Source organism: Salvelinus sp. IW2-2015, unplaced genomic scaffold, assembly GCF_002910315.2.
Source record: "Salvelinus sp. IW2-2015 unplaced genomic scaffold, ASM291031v2 Un_scaffold3451, whole genome shotgun sequence".
Taxonomy (NCBI): Eukaryota; Metazoa; Chordata; class Actinopteri; order Salmoniformes; family Salmonidae; genus Salvelinus; species Salvelinus sp. IW2-2015.
In genome coordinates this window covers 7,911-27,634 of record NW_019944731.1, presented here as the reverse complement: position 1 = coordinate 27,634, position 19,724 = coordinate 7,911, and the positions used below count along the sequence as shown (strand labels likewise).

Here is a 19,724-nt window from a genome sequence, read left to right as displayed (position 1 = left end):
CTATAGCATACGAGACCCAGCCTCAGCTACAAACCAACATCTATAGCATGGACTAGAACCCAGCCTCATCTACACCCCATCTATAGCATGACGAGACCAGCCTCATCTAAACACCATCTATAAGGCTTTACCTAGACCCAGCCTCATTCTACACCACCATCTAATAGCATGACAAAACCCAGCCTCAGCTACACCACCATCTAAGCAACTAGAACCCAGCCTCATCTACACCACCACCTCTAGCAATGACTAGACCCAGCCTCACTACCACCACCAGCATGACTAGGACCCAGCCTCATCTACACGACCAGCAATGACGAACCCAGCCCATCTACACCACCACTCTAGCATTGACTAGGACCCAGCCTCATCTACACCACCAGCATGACGAGACCCCAGCCTCATCACATGACCAGCGCATAACGAGACCCAGTCTCAGCTACACCACCTTATGACGAGACCCAGCCTCATCTACACCACCAGCATGATGAGACCCAGGCCTTCAGCTACACCACCATCTAATAGCATGACGAGACCCAGCCTCATCTACACCACATCTAAGGCATGACGGACCCAGCCTCAGCTACCACCACCATCTAGTAGCTTTACTTAACCCAGCCTCATCTACACCACCAGCATGACTAGACCCAAGCCCTCATCTACACGACCAGCAAGACGAGACAGCCTCATCTACACCACGCATTGACGAGGACCCAGCCTCATCTACACGACCAGCATAACGAGACCCAGTCTCAGCTACACCACCATCAACATGACTAGACCCAGCCTCAGCTACACCACCATCTATAGCATGACTAGACCAGCCTCAGCTACACCACCATCTATAGCATGACTAGACCCAGCCTCAGCTACACCACCATCTATAACATGACTAGACCCAGCCTCAACTACACCACCAGCATGAACTAGGCCCAGCCTCAGCTACACCACATCTATAGCAATTGACGAGGACCAGCCTTACATCTACACCACCATCTATAACATGCTAGACCCAGCCTCATCTACATCACCCATCTATAGCATGACGAGGACCCAGCCTCATCTACACCACCATTATAACAGACTAGACCCATCCTCATCTACCACACCATCTTATAGCATGACTAGACCCAGGCCTCATCTACATCACCATCTATAGCATGACTAGGGCCCAGCCTCAGCTACACCACCATCTATAGCGATGGACTAGGCCCAGCTCAGCTACAACACCAGCATGACTAGACCCAGCCTCCTCTACACCACCAGCATGACTGGGACCGGCCTCAGCTACACCAGCCTCTATTAGCATGGACTTAGACCCAGCCTTCTGCCTACCCACCATCTTATAGCATGACTAGGACCCAGCCTCATCTACACCACCAGCATGACTAGGCCCAGCCTTCAGCTACACCACCATCTATGCATGTCTAGACCCAGCCTTCAGCTACACCACCATCTATAGCATGACTAGACCCAGCCTCTGTACACCACCATCTATAGGCATGTCTAGACCCAGCCTCAGCTTACACCCAACCAGCATGACAGACCCAGGCCTCATCTACACCACCAGCATGACTAGACCCAGCCCTCATCTCACACGACAGCAAGACGAGAACCCAGCCTCATCTACACCACCAGCAATGACGAGACCCAGCCTCAGACTACACCACCAGCATGACGAGACCCAGCCTCAGCTACACCACCAGCATGAGCGAGACCAAGTCTAGCTACACCACCAGCATGACGAGACCCAGCCTCATCTTACATGACCAGCATGACTAGACCCAGCCCATCTACACCACCAGCATGACGAGACCCAGCCTCATCTACACCAACCAGCAGTGACAGACCAGCCTCATCTACACGACCAGCATGACGAGACCCAGTCTTCAGCTAAACCACCAGCAGGGACGAGGACCAGCCTCATCTACACAGACATGCATGACGAGACCCCAGTCTCATCTACACACCAAGCATGACTAGACCCAGTCTCATCTACACCACCTCTATAGCTGACTAGACCCGCCTCATCTAACACCACCAGCATGACTAGACCCAGCCTCATCTACACGACAGTATGGACTAGACCAGCCTCATCTACACCACCAGCATGACTAGACCCAGCCTCAATCTACACGACCAGTAAGACGAGACCCAGCCTCATCTCTACACCACCAGCATGACGAGACCCAGCCTCATCTACCACCACTGGCGCTGTGCCCTCACCTTGTCTACGCCTTATGTGGCACGCAAAGCTCTTATTTGCCCCCAAATTCCCCACACTTCAAAACACCGTAGAATATCTTTCTGGCAAACCCTGAGTAGAGCCCCTCCCCATGCCTCACTTTAAATATGCACATTTTAGCTGTTGCTCATTGTTATATTTAGAAACTAAACACTTGCCTCCGGAACGAAAACAACGTGCTATAACGGACATCTGCCTGAAAACCTGCGGACACGAAAAACCACTAGCCAAACTTACCAACCGAACTCAGCTTTCTCCTGATTTGATCATCCGTAATAACGGAGGCAGATTCGCAACTGACCACCCTTCTCGAAGGAGTCGAAAGAGGAGAAAATCGGCACCAAACACATCCCTTACAAATATTCCACTAGGCAATCAGCCTGCCCACTGAATTTCTATTTTCATGAAACACAACCACAGCTTTGTACATTCTGGAAGACAGAATGTATAAATTCAGCTCCTACCTGCTCACCGACCCGTTGAGCAGAAACCTCCTCCACCCTTACTCCATTCTCAGGAACACACCTGAATCCATGTCGTAACGACAGCGTCTCCCCCTCGTGCCTACATCACACCGCTTCAACACCCAGGAAAAAACTAATCTCTGTGCTAGGCTGTGAAAGCCATCATGCTTACATCACCACAAGTTCAACACCCAGAAAACTACATCTCTGTACTAGGCTGTGAAGGCATCATGCTACATCACACCGTTCAACACCAGGAAACTACATCTCTGTGCCTAGACTGTGAAGCCATCGTGCCTACATACACAGTTCAACACCAGGAACTACATCTCTTCCCCTTCCTCCCTTAACTACATTAGTGGAAGAAAAGAAAGAAGAAAGTGAGAGAAAGAGAGAGAGAGGAGAGAAGAGAGAGAGGAGAGGAGAGAGAAGAGAGAGAGAGAGAGAGAGAGAGAGAGAGAGAGAGACGATTGAGAGAGAGAGAGAAGAGAGAGAGAGAGAGGGGGGACTGATTAGAGACAGAGAGAGAGACCAGAAGAGACTGAGAGAGAAAAGCTAGTGAGAGAGAGAGAGAGAGAGAGAGAGAGAGAGAGATCTGATCACCACCAATCTATAAAAATGAGACAAATTGGACCCAAATAACTTACAGAGAATATGCGTTAAAGCAACTTGGGGAAAATTCTCTGCAGATTATAAATAGCAGACACATCATTCCCTTGGCGAAACACAACGTCCTTGAGCAGAAGCCAGAATTGGGATTTCTAAAAAATTTCGTTTACAACAGACCACATTTACACCCTCCACCTTCTAATTGATAAACAAGTTAACCAAAAACAAAGGCAAAATCTACTCGTGTTTTGTAATAGATTTCAAGAAAGCATTTGCATTCAATTTGGCCACGAAGGTCTTTTTTTATAAACTAATAGAAAGTGTATTGGAGGGAAAACATATGATTTATTAAATCAATGATAACACAAAAACAAAATGTGCGGTTAAATTGCAACAAGCAAACAGACTCTTCTCTCAGGGGCGGGGAGTGAACAGGCTGGCCCCAATAAGTCAACATTATTTAACATCTACATGAATAATTGGCAAAACATTAGAAGAATCGACAAGCACCTGGGTATCACCTACCACAACACTGAAATCAAGTGTTCTGCTGTACGCAGATCGACCTGGTGCTGCTGTCTCCCACTAAAGAGGCGTTACAAGGCAACACCTAGATCATCTTTCACAGGTTTCTGTCAGACTTGGGCTCTGACCGTTTCTAAAAAACAAATATAATGATATTCCAAAAAAGGTCCGGAAATAAGGATGACAAATATAAATTCTATTTGGACACAGTTCTATTAGAACACACAAAAACTACACAGTATCTAGGACTAAAAATCAGCAACAACAGGTAGCTTCACATGGCTGTGAATGAGTAGAGAGACAAAGCAAGAAGAGCATTCTAATTGCCATTAAAAGAACATCAAAAATTTGAAATACAATCCAATTAGAATTCTGGCTAAAGTTTTTTCAACATCAGTTATAGAACAAAATTGCTCTATATGCAGTGAAGTACTGGGGTTCCACTCTCTAATAATGAATTTATAAAGGGACAAACATCAATTGAAGAGTCTGCAGAGTTTGCAAGACTGGTATTGCAAGTCAAAGAAAAACCTCCAAATAACGCATTGTTTGAGGGCAGAATGGGCAATATCCCCCTCCTCATTCGAATAGAAAAAGAGCCATCAAATTTTACAACATCTAAAAACAAGTGACCCTAAACATTCCATTCACACAGCTCTACAATGTGCAAGAGATGAAACCAGAGAAAGAGTCCCCTCAGCCAGCTGGTTCTTGAGGCTCAGTTCACCAACCCAAAACCAACCCCATAGAAGCCTCGGACAGCCCTCAGAAAATCTGGCCCAACCAAATCATCACAAAACCAAAGAAAAATATATAACCTATTGGAAAGACACCACAAAATCAAGTAAACTTCAATGCTATTTGGCTCAAACAGACCAGTACATGGTGGCGACTATCTGACCACTGTGACTGATAGGAAAACTGAGGAAAACATTGACTAGGTACGACTCAGTGAGCACAGTCTGGCTAGAGAGCCGTCGTCACAGACAAAACCTGGCTGCCCAGGGAGACAGGCTGCTGCTCACTCTGCTCCAGGGGAGAGTAGAGACAAGAAGTGCTTTCCTACTACACTGGTGACAAATACTTCAGAACCTAAGAGGCATATTTCTTCCCAAAAATTATAAAAATTTTTTTTTTTCCAAATTTTCCCCCCAAAAAAAAGGGAAAATTTTTTGGGGAAACTATAAAAGATGAAGAAAAATTCAAATATTTGTTGGTGAAAAGCCAAAATGTGCATTTTTTGGCAAGCCAAATATGTGTCCTCCTTTGCCACAGCCTGGGGACAGCCAGTGAAAAAGCAAAGTAATGTTGATAATATTTCCCATTTAGCTTAGTATTGTTTTCTTTCGTACCAGGTCATGTGTCTTTCTCAGTCATGTTGACACTGGTCTACTTACTGTGCTTTAATGTATTGTTGTTCTGATTAATTATTGTTGTTGTAGCTATTATTAATTAATCCCATGTCCACTACTAACTTATTATACTGTTAGTCCCACCATTTATTTATATATAAATAAATATATATTCTGTGTATATATATACATATATTATTTTATGTAAATTATTTCGATATGTATACTTTGAACAATGTAAGTAATAATAACTTGCCATGGTCAATAAAGTCAATTGAATTGAATTGAATTGAATTGATTGATTGAATTGAATTGAATTGAGAGAGAGAGAGAGAGAGAGAGAGAGAGATGAGCAGAGGGACTGATTAGAGACAGAGAGAGAACAGAAGACTGAGAGAGAAACTAGTGAGAGAGAGCGAGAGAGAGAGAGAGAGAGAGAGAGAGAGAGAGAGAGAGAGGAGGAGAAGAGAGAGAGAGAGAGAGAGAGAGGGACTGATGAGACAGAGAGAGAGACAGAGAGACTGAGAGAGAAAGCTAGTGAGAGAGAGGAGAGAAGAGAGAAGAGAGAGAGAGAGGAGAGAGAGAGAGAGGGGGGGGGGGGGGGGGAAGGGGGGGGGGGGGGGGGGGGGGGAGGGGGGGGGGGGGGGGGGGTGAGAGAGAGAGAGAGAGAGAGAGAGCAGAGAGAGAGAGATGAGAGAGACAAAGAGAGATTAGAGAGACGAGAGACTGAGAGAGAAAGCTAGTGAGCAGAGAGAAGAGAGAGAGATAGAGGACAGAGACAGAGACAGAGACAGAGACAGAGACAAGACAGAGACACGAGACAGAACAGAGACAGTAACAAGAGAGGCGAGACGAGAGAAGAGAGAGAGAGAGAGAGAGAGAGAGAGAGAGGAGAGAGATGTACCTGATACAGTTCGTCTCCGTATTGAATTCTGGTTGGAACACTGCTTGGCCAGGCAAAGCCCGTGTATCCCTCCTGGACCCAGACAACAAAGGAAACACCAGAGGCTGAGTTCGTAATTCTTCTCCTTCTCCTGAAGGTGCACTCACACACTTTCTGGCAAGATTTTACAATGGCTTACACACTTGTGAAAAATGGGAAGTAAGCCAGAGAGCGGAGAAAGCACAAATCTAAATTCAAGATTATACTCAAATTTTACACACACAGTATAAACATTAGATTTTACCCTGGAAATGTAGACTTTACAGTGAAATCAACATTACAACTGTTATCTGCGTCCATTCCATAGGGCTTGGTCAGAATGTGCACTATACAGGGAGGAGGAACCAGTTAGTGTAGGGAAGCCAGAGTGTAGGGAGCCCAAGTTGTATGGACCAGTAGTGTAGGGAGCCAGTAGTGTTTGAGCCAGCTAGTGTAGGGCCAATTGTGTAGGAGCAGTAGTGTATGGAGCCAGTAGTGTAGGTGAGCAGTAGTTTATTGAGCCAGATAGTGTAGGGAGCCGGTTAGTGTAGCAGAGCCAGTTAGTAGTAGGAGCCAAGTAGTGTAGGGGGGCCAGTAGTGTATGAGCAATAGTGTATGCGAGCCAGTAGTGTATGGAGCCAGTAGTGTTAGGAACCAGTAGTGTAGGAGCCAGTAGTGTAGGGAGCCAGTAGTGAAGGAGCCAGTAGTGTATGGAGCCAGTAGAGTAGGGAGCCAGTAGTGTAGGAGCCATAGTGTAGGGAGCCAGTAGTGTAGGAGTCAGTAGTGTAGGGAGCCAGTAGTGTAGGAAGCCAGAGTGTAGAGCCAGTGTGTAGGGAGACAGTAGTGTAGGGAGCCCAGTAGTGTAGGGATCCAGTAGTGTAGGGAGCCAGTAGTGTATGGAGCCAGTAATGTAGGGAGCCAGTTAGTTAGGGAGCCATAGTGTATGGAGCCAGTAAGTGTTAGGAGCCGGTAGTGTAGGGCCAGGTAGTGTAGGGAGCCAGTAGTTGTAGGGAGCCGTAGTGTAGGGTGTCAGTAGTGTAAGGGAGCCAGTAGTGTAGAGCCAGAGTGTGATGGAGCCAGGTATGTAGGAGCCGGTAGTGTAGGTGTCAAGTAGGTAGGGAGCCAGTAGTGTAGGGAGCCAGTAAGTGTAGGGAGCCAGTAGATGTAGGGAGACAAGATTAGTGTAGAGCCAGGTAGACTGTAGGGAGCCAGTAGTGTAGGGAGCCAGTAGTGTATGGAGCCAGTAGTTAATGGAGCCAGGTAGTGTAGGGAGCGGTAGTGTAGGGGTCAGTAGTGTAGGGAGCCAGTAGTTAGGGAGCCAGTAGTGTAGGGAGCCAGTTAGTGTAGGACCAGTATTTAGGGAGCACAGTAAGTGTTAGGAGCCAGTAGTTTATCGAGCCAGTAGGTAGGGAGCCCAGTAGTGTAGGGAGCCAGTAGTGTAGGAGCCAGAGTGTTTATGGAGCCAGTAGTGTAGGGAGCCAGTAGTGAGGGAGCCATGTAGATGTATGGACCAGTAGTGTAGAGCCAGTAGTGTAGGAGGCCGGTAGTGTGGGAGACAGTAGGTAGGAGCCAGTAGTGTAGGGAGCCAGTAGTGTAGGGGGCCAGAGTTGTTAGGGGAGTCAGTAGTGTAGGGGCCAGTAAGTGTGAGAGCCAGTAGTTGGGGAGCCAGTGATTATGGAGCCAGTAGTTTAGGCAGCCAAGTAGGTGTAGGGAGCCAGTAGGTGTATGGACCAGTAGTGTAGGGAGCCACTAGTGTATGGAGCAGTAGTGTAGGGAGCCAGATAGTGTAGGGACTCATAGTTGGAGGCAGTAGCTTGAGCAGTAGTGTAGAGGAGTGCCTAGTAGTCGTGAGGAGCCAGTAGTTGAGGGAGCCAGTAGTGTAGGAGCCAGTAGATGTAGTGAGCCAGTAGTGTATGGAGCCAGTAGTGTAGGGAGCCAGTAGTGTAGGGGCAGTAGTGGTAGGGAGCCAGTAGTGTGAGGGAGCCAGTAGTGTAGGGAGCCGAGTAGTGTAGGGAGCCAGTAGTTGGTAGGGAGCCAGTAGTTAGGGAGCCAGTAGTGTATGGGCCAAGTAGTGTAGGGGTAGTCAGTAGGGTAGGGGCCATAGTGTAGAGAGCCAGTAGTGTAGAAGTCAAACAAAAAAAAAAAAACTAGTTAGGGGGCCAGTAGTGTAGAGAGGCCAGTAGTGTGGGAGCAGTAGTGTATGGAGCCAGTAGTTTAGGGAGCCAGTAGTGTAGGGAGCCAGTAGTGTATGAGCCAGGGGTGTAGGAAGCAGTAGTGTATGGAGCCAGTAGTGTAGGGAGCCAGTAGTTAGGGAGCCAGTAGTGTAGGAGCCAGTAGTGTAGGGAGCCAGTAGTTGTAGCGAGCCAGTAGGTATATGGAGGCCAATAGTGTAGGGAGCCAGTAGGTATGGAGCCAGTAGTGTAGGAGCCGAGTAGTGTAGGGAGCCAGTAGTGAGGCCAAGCCAGTAGTAGGGAGCCAGTAGTGTAGGCGAGCAAGTAGTGTAGGGAGCCAGTAGTGGTAGGGAGCCATAGGTTATGGGCCAGTAGTGTAGGGAGCCAGTAGTGTGGGAGGCCAAGTAGTGTAGGGAGGACAGGTAGTGTAGGGAGACAGTAGATGTATGGAGGCAGGTAGTGTTAGGAAGCGGTAGTGTATGGAGCAGTAGTGTTAGGGAGCCAGTAGTTGTAGGGAGCCAGTAGTGTAGGAGCAGTAGTGTATGGATCCAGTAGGGTAGGAGCCAGTAGTGTATTGGAGCCGGTAGTGATGGAGCCGGTAGTGTAGGAGCGGTAGTGTAGGGAGCGTAGTGTAGGGAGCCGATAGTGTAGGGACCAGTGGTGTAGGGAGCCAGTAGTGTAGGGAGCCAGTAGTGTATGGAGCCAGTAGTTGTAGGGAAGCATAGTGTATCGGAGCCAGTAGTGTAGGGAGCCAGTTAGGAGTATGGAGCCAGTAGTGTAGGGGGGGCAGTAGTGTAGGGAGCCAGTAGTGTAGGGAGCCCATGTAGTGTAGGAGCCAGTTGTTAGGGAGCCAGTAGTGTAGGGACCAGTAGTTTAGGGAGCCAGTAGTGGTATGGAGCCAGTGTGTAGGAGCCAGTAGTGTAGGGAGCCAATATAGTAGGAGCAGTAGTGTAGGGAGCCAGTAGTGTAGGGAGCCAGTAGTTAGGGAGCCAGTAGTGTAGGGAGCCATAGTGTATGGAGTCAGTAGTCGTAGGGAGCCAGTAGTTAGGGAGCCAGTAGTGTAGGAGCCAGTAGTGTAGGGAGCCAGTAGTGTAGAGAGCCAGGTAGTGTAGGGAGTCAGTGTGTATGGAGCAGTAGTGTAGGGAGCCAGTAGAGTATGGAGCCAGTAGTGTAGGAGCCGGTAGTGTAGAAGCGGGTAGTGTAGGGAAGCCAGTAGTGTAGAGTCAGTAGTTGGTAGGAGCCAGTAGTGTGGGAGCCAGTAGTGTATGGCCAGTAGTGTAGGGAGCAGTAGTGAGGGAAGACAGTAGTGTAGGGGCCAGTAGTGTAGGGAGCCAGAGTGTAGGAGCCAGGTAGTGTAGGGGCCAGTAGTTGTAGGGACCAGTATTGTAGGGATGACAGTAGTGTTAGGGAGACAGTAATGTATGGAGCAGGTAGTGTAGGGAGCCGGTTAGTGTATGGAGCCAGTGTGTAGGGAGCCAGTAGTTAGGGAGCCAGTAGTGTAGGGAGCCAGTATGTATGATCCATAGTGTAGGGACCAGTAGTTATGAAGCCGGTAGTGTATGGAGCGGTAGTGTAGGGAGCCGGTAGGGTAGGGAGCCGGTAGGTGAGGGAGCCGGTAGTGTAGGAGCCAGTAGTATAGAGCCAGTAGTGTAGGGAGCCAGTAGTGTAGGGGAGCCAGTGTGTATGGAGCCAGTAGTGTAGGGAGCCAGTAGTGTATGAGCCAGTAGTGTAAGGCGATCAGTAGAGTATGGAGCCAGTAGATGTAGGGGGCAGTAGTGTAGGGACGCCAGTAGTGTAGGGAGCCAGTAGTGTAGGGAGCCAGTAGTGTAGGGAGCCAGTAGTGTAGGGAGCCAGTAGTGTATGGAGCCAGTAGTGTAGGGAGCCAGTTAGAGTATGGAGCCAGTAGTGTAGGGGCAGTAGTGTTAGGGAGCCAGTAGTGTAGGGAGCCAGGTTTAGTGTAGGGAGCCAGTAGTGTAGGGAGCCAGTAGTGTAGGGAGCCAGTAGTGTATGAGCAGTATGTAGGGAGCCCAGTAGTGTAGGAGCCAGTAGTGTAGGGAGCCAGTAGTGTAGGGAGCAGTAGTGTAGGGAGCCGGTAGTGTAGGAGCCAGTTAGTGTAGGGAGCCAGTAGTGTAGGGCGTCAGTAGTGTAGGGAGCAGTAGTGTAGGGGAGCCAGTTAGGGTAGGGAGCCGTAGTGTATGGAGCCATAGTGTAGGTAGCCGGAGTGTTAGGGAGCCAGTATGTAGAGAGCCAGTAGTGTAGGGAGCCAGTGTGTATGGAGCCAGTAGTGTAGGAGCCAGCGTTGTAGGGAGCCGGTAGTGTAGGGAGCCAGTAGTGTAGGGAAGCCAGTAGTGATTGGAGCCAGTGTGTAGGGAGCCAGTAGTGTATGGAGCCAGTGGTGTAGGGAGCGGTAGTGTAGGAGCGTAGTGTAGGAGCCAGTAGTGTAGGGAGTCAGTATGTAGGGAGCCAGTAGTGCTAGGGAGCCATAGTGTATGAGCCAGTTAGTAGGGAGCCAGTAGTGTAGGGGAAGCCAGTAGTGTAGGGAGCCGTAGGGTAGGGAGCCAGTAGTGTAGGGAGCCAGTAGTTGTAGGAGCCGGGTAGATATGAGCCGGTAGTTGTAGGGAGCCGGTAGTGTAGGGAGCCAGTAGTGTAGGGAGCCAGTAGTGTATGGAGCCAGTAGTGTAGGGAGCCAGTAGTGTAGGGAGCCGGTAGTGTAGGGTTCCAGTAGTGTAGGGAGCCAGTAGTGTGGGGAGCCAGTAGTGTAGGGAGCCAGTAGTGTATGACATAATAAATCCCGTTCTCACATTGCAGACACAGGTCCCATTCCCTGATATTCCATCCATGCAGGTTCCGTGCCAGTTACAGGTTCTCCCATTCCAGCTAGGACAGGCTGCAGAAACACAGTACCAGCAAATGACATGAAACAGACAGGTTTGGATTATTACTGCAACCAGCTTCCCTTTGTGATTCAGTGGCTACATGACATATCATAAAGTACGATAGAAAATCCCTTTTCAGCCCTTCTTCTCTGTCTCCCCTCTACATTCCAACTATCACTGTCCATAAAACAATTGAATGAGTGAAAATATGCTTTTTAACAAAACATCTGCTATTTAGGGTATGGTACTCACACAGACACAGCGGGCCCCAGAAGTCTGCGCAGCATTTGGGCATGGTGACAGTCCTCTCACATTGATGGTTGCAGCCTTCCAACGCCAACTGTTGCCCTGCGATGGTTACTGAGTACAGGCAACCACTTTGGCCCATGTTGGTATCCATGGGCTGGGTGGTGTACTTCTTAAAGCCCCTGGGACACAGCTGTGTCTGGGAGGCAGCACACGACGTACAGGGGGTCGTGGTCTGGTCGGCTCCGGTCTCATCACACCGGTTCACAGAGCTCTGCTGCAATACAGAAACACAGGGATCACTTCCTCCCACTTCCTCCCACTTCCTCCCACTTCCTCCCACGTCCTCCCACTTCCTCCAGGGTAATATGGATATAGATATTTTGTTATAGGTGTTTGTTATGATTCAATGTTGTTATATTTTTAAACCCACAGGACTCTGGTCAAAAGAGGTGCACTATATAGCTAATAGGGTACTTCTTAGCTAACAGGGACACATTCCTGAGTCAATACTTACCGTTTATTTGGAAAGTATTCAGACCCCTTGACTTTTTCCACATTTTGTTATGTTACAGCCTTCTCCTAAAAATGTATTACATGTTTTTCTTAAAAAAAAACAGGTTTATCTTATTTACATAAGTATTCATACCCTTTATGAGACTCGAAATTGAGCTCAGGTGCATCCTGTTTCCATTGATCATCCTTGATGTTTCTACAACTTGATTGGAGTCCACCTGTGGTAAATTCAATTAATTGGACATGATTTGAAAAGGCACAAACCTGTCTATATAAGTTCCCACAGTTGACAGTGCATGTCAGAGTGAAAACCAAGCCATGAGGTCAAAGGAATTATCCGTAGAGCTCCGAGACAGGATTGTGTTAAAGCACAGATCTGGGGAAGGGTACCAAAACCTTTCTGCAGCATTGAAGGTTCACAAGAACACAGTGGCCTCCATCATTCTGAAATGGAAGTGGAACTGTAGAAATCGGGGAGAGAAGGGCTTTGGTCAGGGAGGTGATCAAGAACCCAATGGTCACTCTGACAGAGCTCCAGAGTTCCTCTGTGGAGATGGGAGAACGTTCCAGAAGGACAGCCATTGCTGCAGCACTCCAGCAATCAGGCCTTTATGGTAGAATGGCCAGACGGAAGCCACTCCTCAGTAAAAGGCACATGACAGCACGCTTGGAGTTTGCCAAAAGGCACCTAAAGACTCTCAGACCATGAGAAACAAGATTCTCTGGTCTGTTGAAACCAAGATTGAACTCTTTGACCTGAAGTCCAAGCGTCACGTCTGGAGGAAATCTGGCACCATCCTTACGGTGAAGCATGGTGGTGGCAGCATCACGCTGTGGGGATGTTTTCAGCGGCAGGGACTTGGAGACTAGTCAGGATCGAGGGAAAGATGAACAGAGCAAAGTACAGAGAGATCCTTGATGAAAACCTGCTTCAGAGCGCTCAGGACCTCAGACTGGGGTGAAGGTTCACCTTCCAACAGGACAATGACCCTAAGCACACAGCCAAGACAATGCAGGAGTGGCTTCGGGACAGGTCTCTGAATGTCCTTGAGTGGCCCAGCCAGAGCCCGGCTTGAACGCGATCTAACATCTCTGGAGAGACCTGAAAATAGCTGTGCAGCGACGCTCCCCAACCAACCTGACAGAGTTTGAGAGGATCTGCAGAGAAGAATGGGAGAAACTCCCCAAATACAGGTGTGCCAAGATTGCAGCGTCATACCCAAGAAGGCTGTCATCGCTGCCAAAAGTGATGAAAAAATTATTAAAACCTGTTTTTGCTTTGTCATAATGGGGTATTGTGTGAAGATTGATGAGGGGGAAAAAATATTTAATCAATTTTAGAATGAGGCTGTAACGTAAACATATTGGAAAAGGGGTCTGAATACTTTCCGAATGCACTGTACATAGAGTACCTAACGCTAAATCTGTAGCTCACTGAATAAAAACCCTTAGTAGTTAAGGGTTTTTATTCAGTGAGCTACAGTACGCAAAATCTACCTAAGTACCTAAGTACGCAAAATCTACAGTACTAAATCTAAAGCATTAAATCTATAGAACTAAATCTACAGTACTACATCTATAGCACTAAATCTATAGCATTAAATCTATATCATTAAATCTACAATACTAAATTTATAGCACTAAATCTATAGTACTAAATCTACAGTACTACATCTACAGTACTAAATCTATAGCACTAAATCTATAGTACTAAATCTACAGTACTACATCTACAGTACTACATCTACAGTACTAAATCTACAGTACGAATGCTAATAGCACTAAAGTCTACAGGTACGAAATCTATAGCACTAAATCTATAAGTACTTACATCTACAGCACAAAATCTATAGGTACTAATCTATAGCCACTAAATCTACAGTACTACATCACAGTACTAAATCTACAAGCAACTAAATCTACAGTACTAAATCTACAGTACTAAATCTACAGTACTAATCTACAGTACGAAATCTACAGTACAAATCTACAGCACTAAATCACAGTACTAAATCTACAGTACTAATCTATAGCATTAAATCTACAGTAGCGAAATCTATAGCACTAAAATCTACAGTACGAAATCTATAGCACTAAATCTATAGTACTACATCTACAGCACAAAATATATAGTACTAAAATCTATAGCACTAAATCTACAGCAACTAAATCTACAGTACTACAATCTACAGCACTAAATCTAACAGCACTAAATCTACGTTACTAAATCTACAGCACAAATCTACAGTACTAAATCGACAGTACTAAATCGTCCTTATCCTGCTTTGTTTTCACCTGCTGGCTCCTCCCACCTGTCCTGTAGCATACTGAATAACTACCTGCTGGCTCCTCCCACCTGTCCTGTTAGCATACTGAATAACTCCTCCCACCTGTCCCTGTAGCATACTGAATAAAGGAGGAGGGGGTGACCTTGATAATTTATTGTTAAAACGATGAGGCTGCTTGGAATTCTTTAACTTAAAGACCCTTGCTCCCTCGGTCTTAACGTGGACTTTGATCTGAAGCCATTCTTGTGATTGTTTGTGACTTTGCCATTGTGGTTGTTTGAAGGCTTGTGTGGTTTCTTAGTGAAGTCTATTGATCGTATGCTATCCATTTGTATATTTATTGTATGCTGCTCTTTCTATGCCATTTAATATTTGAGAAATAATAACCAATGATATTAGGCCACTCTTGGCCATGATTACAGACACCTGTGTGTCTTGACACTATATATAAACGAGTCATCTCGCAGTGTCTGTGATTGTACCCTGATGAAGACAGCTTGCCTGTCGAAACATTTACATTTACATTTAAGTCATTTAGCAGACGCTCTTATCCAGAGCGACCTACAAATTGGAAAGTTCATACATATTCATCCTGGTCCCCCCGTGGGGAATGAACCCACAACCCTGGCGTTGCAAGTGCCATGCTCTACACCAACTGAGCCACACGGGACCACGAAACGTTGGTAAATTAAAATATTTTTGCATCTGAGCTCCTATGTGCGGCTCTCCTTTATTTATTTTTATTTTAAGCATACTGAATAACTACCTGCTGGCTCCTCACACCTGTCCTGTCCTGTAGCATACTGAATAACTACCTGCTGGCTCCAACACACCTGTCCTGTCCTGTAGCATACTGAATAACTAACCTGCTGGCTCCACACACCTGTCCTGTCCTGTAGCATACTGAATAACTACCTGCTGGCTCCACACACCTGTCCTGTCCTGTAGCATACTGAATAACTACCTGCTGGCTCCACACACCTGTCCTGTCCTGTAGCATACTCGAATAACTACCTGCTGGCTCCACACACCTGTCCTGTCCGTAGCATACTGAAATAACTACCTGCTGGCTCCACACACCTGTCCTGTCCTGTAGCATCTGAATAACTACCTGCTGGCTCCTCACACCTGTCCTGTCCTTAGCATACTGAATAACTACCTGCTGCCTCCTCACACCTGTCCTGTCCTGTAGCATACTGAATAACTACCTGCTGGCTCCACACACATGTCTGTTCTGTAGCATACTGAATAACTACCTGCTGGCTCCACACACCGTCCTGTCCTGTAGCATACTGAATAACTACCTGCTGGCTCCTCACACCTGTCCTGTCCTGTAGCATACTGAATAACTACCTGCTGGCTCCTTACACCTGTCCTGTCCTGTAGCATACTGAATAACTACCTGCTGGCTCCTCACACCTGTCCTGTCCTGTAGCATACTGAATAACTACCTGCTGGCTCCGCCACACCTGTCCTGTCCTGTAGCATACTGAATAACTACTGCTGGCTCCTCACACCTGTCCTGTCCTGTAGCATACTGAATAACTACCTGCTGGCCTCCAGACACCTGTCCTGTCCCTGTAGCATACTGAATAACTACCTGCTGGCTCCACACACCTGTCCCTGTCCTGTAGCATACTGAATAAACTACCTGCTGGCTCCTCACACCTGTCCTGTCCTGTAGCATACGAATAACTACCTGCTGGCTCCTCACACCTGTCCTGTCCTGTAGCATACTGAATAACTACCTGCTGGCTCCTCACACCTGTCCTGTCCTGTAGCATACTGAATAACTCCCTGCTGGCTCCTCACACCTGTCATGTCCTGTAGCATACTGAATAACTACCTGCTGGCTCCTCACACCTGTCCTGTAGCATACTGAATAACTACCCTGCTGGCTCCACACACCTGTCCTGTCCTGTAGCATACTGAATAACTACCTGCTGGCCCTCACACCTGTCCTGTCCTGTAGCATACTGAATAAACTACCTGCTGGCTCCCACACACCTGTCCTGTCCTGTAGCATACTGAATAACTACCTGCTGGCTCCCTACACCTGTCCTTGTCCTGTAGCATACTGAATAACTACTGCTGGCTCCTTACACCTGTCCTGTCCTGTAGCATACTGAATAACTACCTGCTGGCTCCTCACACCTGTCCTGTCAGCATACTGAATAACTACCTGCGGCTCCTCACACCTGTTCCTGTAGCATACTGAATAACTTTAGCTGGCTCCACACACCTGTCCTGTCCTGTAGCATACTGAATAACTACCTGCTGGCTCCTCACACCTGTCCTGTCCTGTAGCATACTGAATAACTACCTGCTGGCTCCTCACACTTGTCCTGTCCTGTAGCATACTGAATAAACTACCTGCTGGCTCCTCACACTGTCCTGTCCTGTAGCATACTGAATAACTACCTGCTGGCTCCTCACACCTGTCCTGTCCTGTAGCATACTGAATAACTTACCTGCTGGCTCCTCACACCTCCCTGTCCTGTAGCATACTGAATAACTACCTGCTGGCTCCTCACAACCTGTCCTGTCCTGTAGCATACTGAATAACTACCTGCTGGCTCCTCACACCTGTCCTGTCCTGTAGCATACTGAATAACTACCTGCTGGCTCTCCACAACCTGTCCTGTCCTGTAGCATACTGAATAACTACCTGCTGGCTCCCCACCACCTGTCCTGTAGCATACTGAATAACTACCTGCTGGCTTCCACACACCTGTCCTGTCCTGTAGCATACTGAATAACTACTGCTGGCTCCTCACACCTGTCCTGTCCTGTAGCATCTGAATAACTACCTGCTGCTCCCACACCTGTCCTGTCCCTGTAGCATACTGAATAACTACCTGCTGGCTCCTCACACCTGTCCTGTACTGTAGCATACTGAATAACTACCTGCTGGCTCCAAACACCTGTCCTGTCCTGTAGCATACTGAATAACTACCTGCTGGCTCCCACACACCTGTGCTGTCCTGTAGCATACTGAATAACTACCTGCTGGCTCCACACACCTGTGCTGTCCTGTAGCATACTGAAAACTATTAGCTGGCTCCACACACCTTGTCCTGTCCTGTAGCATACTGAATAACTACCTGCTGGCTCTCACACCTGTCCTGGCCTGTAGCATACTGAATAACTACCTGCTGGCTCCTCACACCTGTCCTGTCCTGTCCTGTAGCATACTGAATAAAACTACTTGCGGCTCCTCACACCTGTCCTGCCTGTAGCATACTGAATAACTACCTGCTGGCTCCTCACACCTGTCCTTCCTGTAGCATACTGAATACTACCGGCTGGCTAATCAACACTACATTAGACAATACTACCATTAAACAACACTGACATTAGACAACACTACATTAGTCCAATACTACATTAGACAACACTACATTAGACAACACTCATTAGACAACACTACATCTAGACAAACACCTACATTAAACAACACTACATTAAAACACTACATTAGACAACACTACATTAGACAACACTACATTAAACAACACTACATTAAACACTACATTTTAGACAACACTGAAACTATTACTCTATCGATTCAGTGACACTATGTCTACCGTCCCCCGACTGGTAACCCTTCTCCCATATAGTGCAGTGACACTATGTCACGTCCCCGACGGTAACCCTTCTCCCATATAGTGCAGTGACACTATGTCTACGTCCCGACGGGAACCCTTCTCCCGTATAGTGCAGTGACACTATGTCTACGTCCCGACGGTAACCCTTCTCCCATAAGTGCAGTGACCACTAGTCTACGTCCCCGACGGTAAACCCTGTCTTCCCGATAGTGCAGTGACACTATGTCTACGTCCCCGACGGTAACCCTTCTGGATATCGTCCTTCTACAGCTTGTCAGCGTACACCCAATATGTTCCCTGTCTTAATAATGATGCTTATTATGCATTATGGTTGAACCAAAAGATGACATGTAACAAAATAAAATTATGAAATAGGAAACAATTAAATATATGTGTGAAATTGAATCAAACAATAATGTATGTTGATGCTAATAGTATGTACAATATTCAATTATGTTCCCATGTGATAACAATAGCCTAATATATTCAATACGCTATAAACTATAGTATTTTTTAAACAGTTTCACTCAATTCATTCTAATTAACTTAATATTTATGACACACCCCTGACTATTGTCATTGGTTGCACTAATTGCACTGTTTTGTCTACATAACCTGGTTCAAGCATTCGTGACATTACCCTGAAGAAGGGACAGTGAAGGCGAAACGTTGGTGATTTACCCAATATTACAGGGAGTTTATATATAGAGTGTGACAATTTTTTCTTTTTTTATAGCTTATAGTTTATTCACCATTAGTCAGCACCTCGACATAAAATACATTTTTTCTGGGTGTGTGCGCCAGCTCATGTGTTTAATTCCTGTTTTAATACTGTGAAATCTATTATTATACGTTTTACAAGGCTGTGTAGCACTTTCATAAAATACACTTTATAAATAAAATGTATTATGTTATTATAAACTACGTGACCAAAAGCAATGTCTTACTTCCTGTTGTAAACTACACGTCACCATGGTTCCCAGTGTCAGTAGTAGTATCAGCATGGTGGGTTCCGTTGTCTGCATCATGTTGTCCAGTAACAGTTTCTCCACAATTAGTCCTCCGTCTCACATCCAAAACAACGGGTCAATGCAGAGGCCGTGGTGTGGCAGTGGGTAGGTAGGTTAACACTGCCCGGTTCTAACCACATATGTGCCTCTCTCCACCGGAGACCGGGGTTCAATCCCTGCGTTGTTCCTTCCTTCCAACTCTTTCCCCCCACCTGCCTTCTGTGTCTTTCTCCTCTTCTCCCTTCACAACTGTCTCCATAAAGTGACAAAAACTTGTAAGAAGTAGTGCAATTCAACTGTTTTTTTTTTTTAAGTGTCAGGCACCTCCTTTGCCTCCTCCCCTAGAGCTCGGCCCTCAGAGCCCTTATCTCGGATCCCCTGAGATGTCAGAGAGCAGAAACTCCCCAAATACCTTCCTAAATTCTGCATTCTACTTCCTGATTGACTGCCTGCCTGCCGTGCCAGTGTGAGTTACATACTGCAGACTTCTCCAGTCAAGTTCAATGTGCTGGTTGCTGGAGAGGCAGAATGAGGTAGCTAGTTAAACTAAAACCAACCACCCACCAGCTTTAGAGTTTTAGCAGAGAGACGAAGAAGAAGATATGAGAAGATTAGCGTATTGTCCAATGTACACGGATGTTCAACGGAAACTTACGTCTTCCGCTGTATTCCAAACCGCACCGAAAAGAGAAGATGATTCGCTAGAGTAGTTTCAGTAGTTTCAGTAGAGAAAGGAGAGTTTCAGTAGTTTCAGTAGAGAGGAGAGTTTCAGTAGTTTCAGTAGAGAGAAGAGTTTCAGTAAAGGAGAGTTTCGTAGTTTCAGTAGAGAGAAGAGTTCAGTATTTCAAGAGAAAGAGTTCAGTAAGTTTCAGTAGTAGAGAGAGAGTTTCAG

The 19,724-nt window shown here is 46.8% G+C and overlaps 1 protein-coding gene across 1 annotated transcript; it reads right to left on the bottom strand.

Moving 5' to 3' along the window:
- Positions 1 to 4,809: 4,809 nt before the first annotated feature.
- Positions 4,810 to 19,206, bottom strand: LOC112075890 (stabilin-1-like). The gene is made up of 5 exons (XM_024142804.2): positions 18,770 to 19,206; positions 11,417 to 11,687; positions 11,090 to 11,175; positions 6,100 to 6,171; positions 4,810 to 4,869 (listed from the first exon to the last, which is right to left on the bottom strand). The coding sequence occupies exons 1-5, from the start codon at positions 18,848 to 18,850 to the stop codon at positions 4,810 to 4,812; spliced, it is 570 nt and encodes a 189-aa protein (XP_023998572.1). The 5' UTR covers positions 18,851 to 19,206.
- Positions 19,207 to 19,724: the final 518 nt, after the last annotated feature.

Bases quoted from the DNA above. Each gene is read 5' to 3' on its own strand.
- LOC112075890 (XM_024142804.2), bottom strand. From the start codon at position 18,850: ATGATGCAGACAACGGAACCCACCATGCTGATACTACTACTGACACTG. The intron at 11,688-18,769 runs GTAAGACATTGC...TCTGTATTGCAG, and splicing joins CGTGTAGTTTACAACAGGAA to CAGAGCTCTGTGAACCGGTG. The intron at 4,870-6,099 runs GTACATCTCTCT...CCCCTGGAGCAG, and splicing joins ACGGAGACGAACTGTATCAG to AGTGAGCAGCAGCCTGTCTC.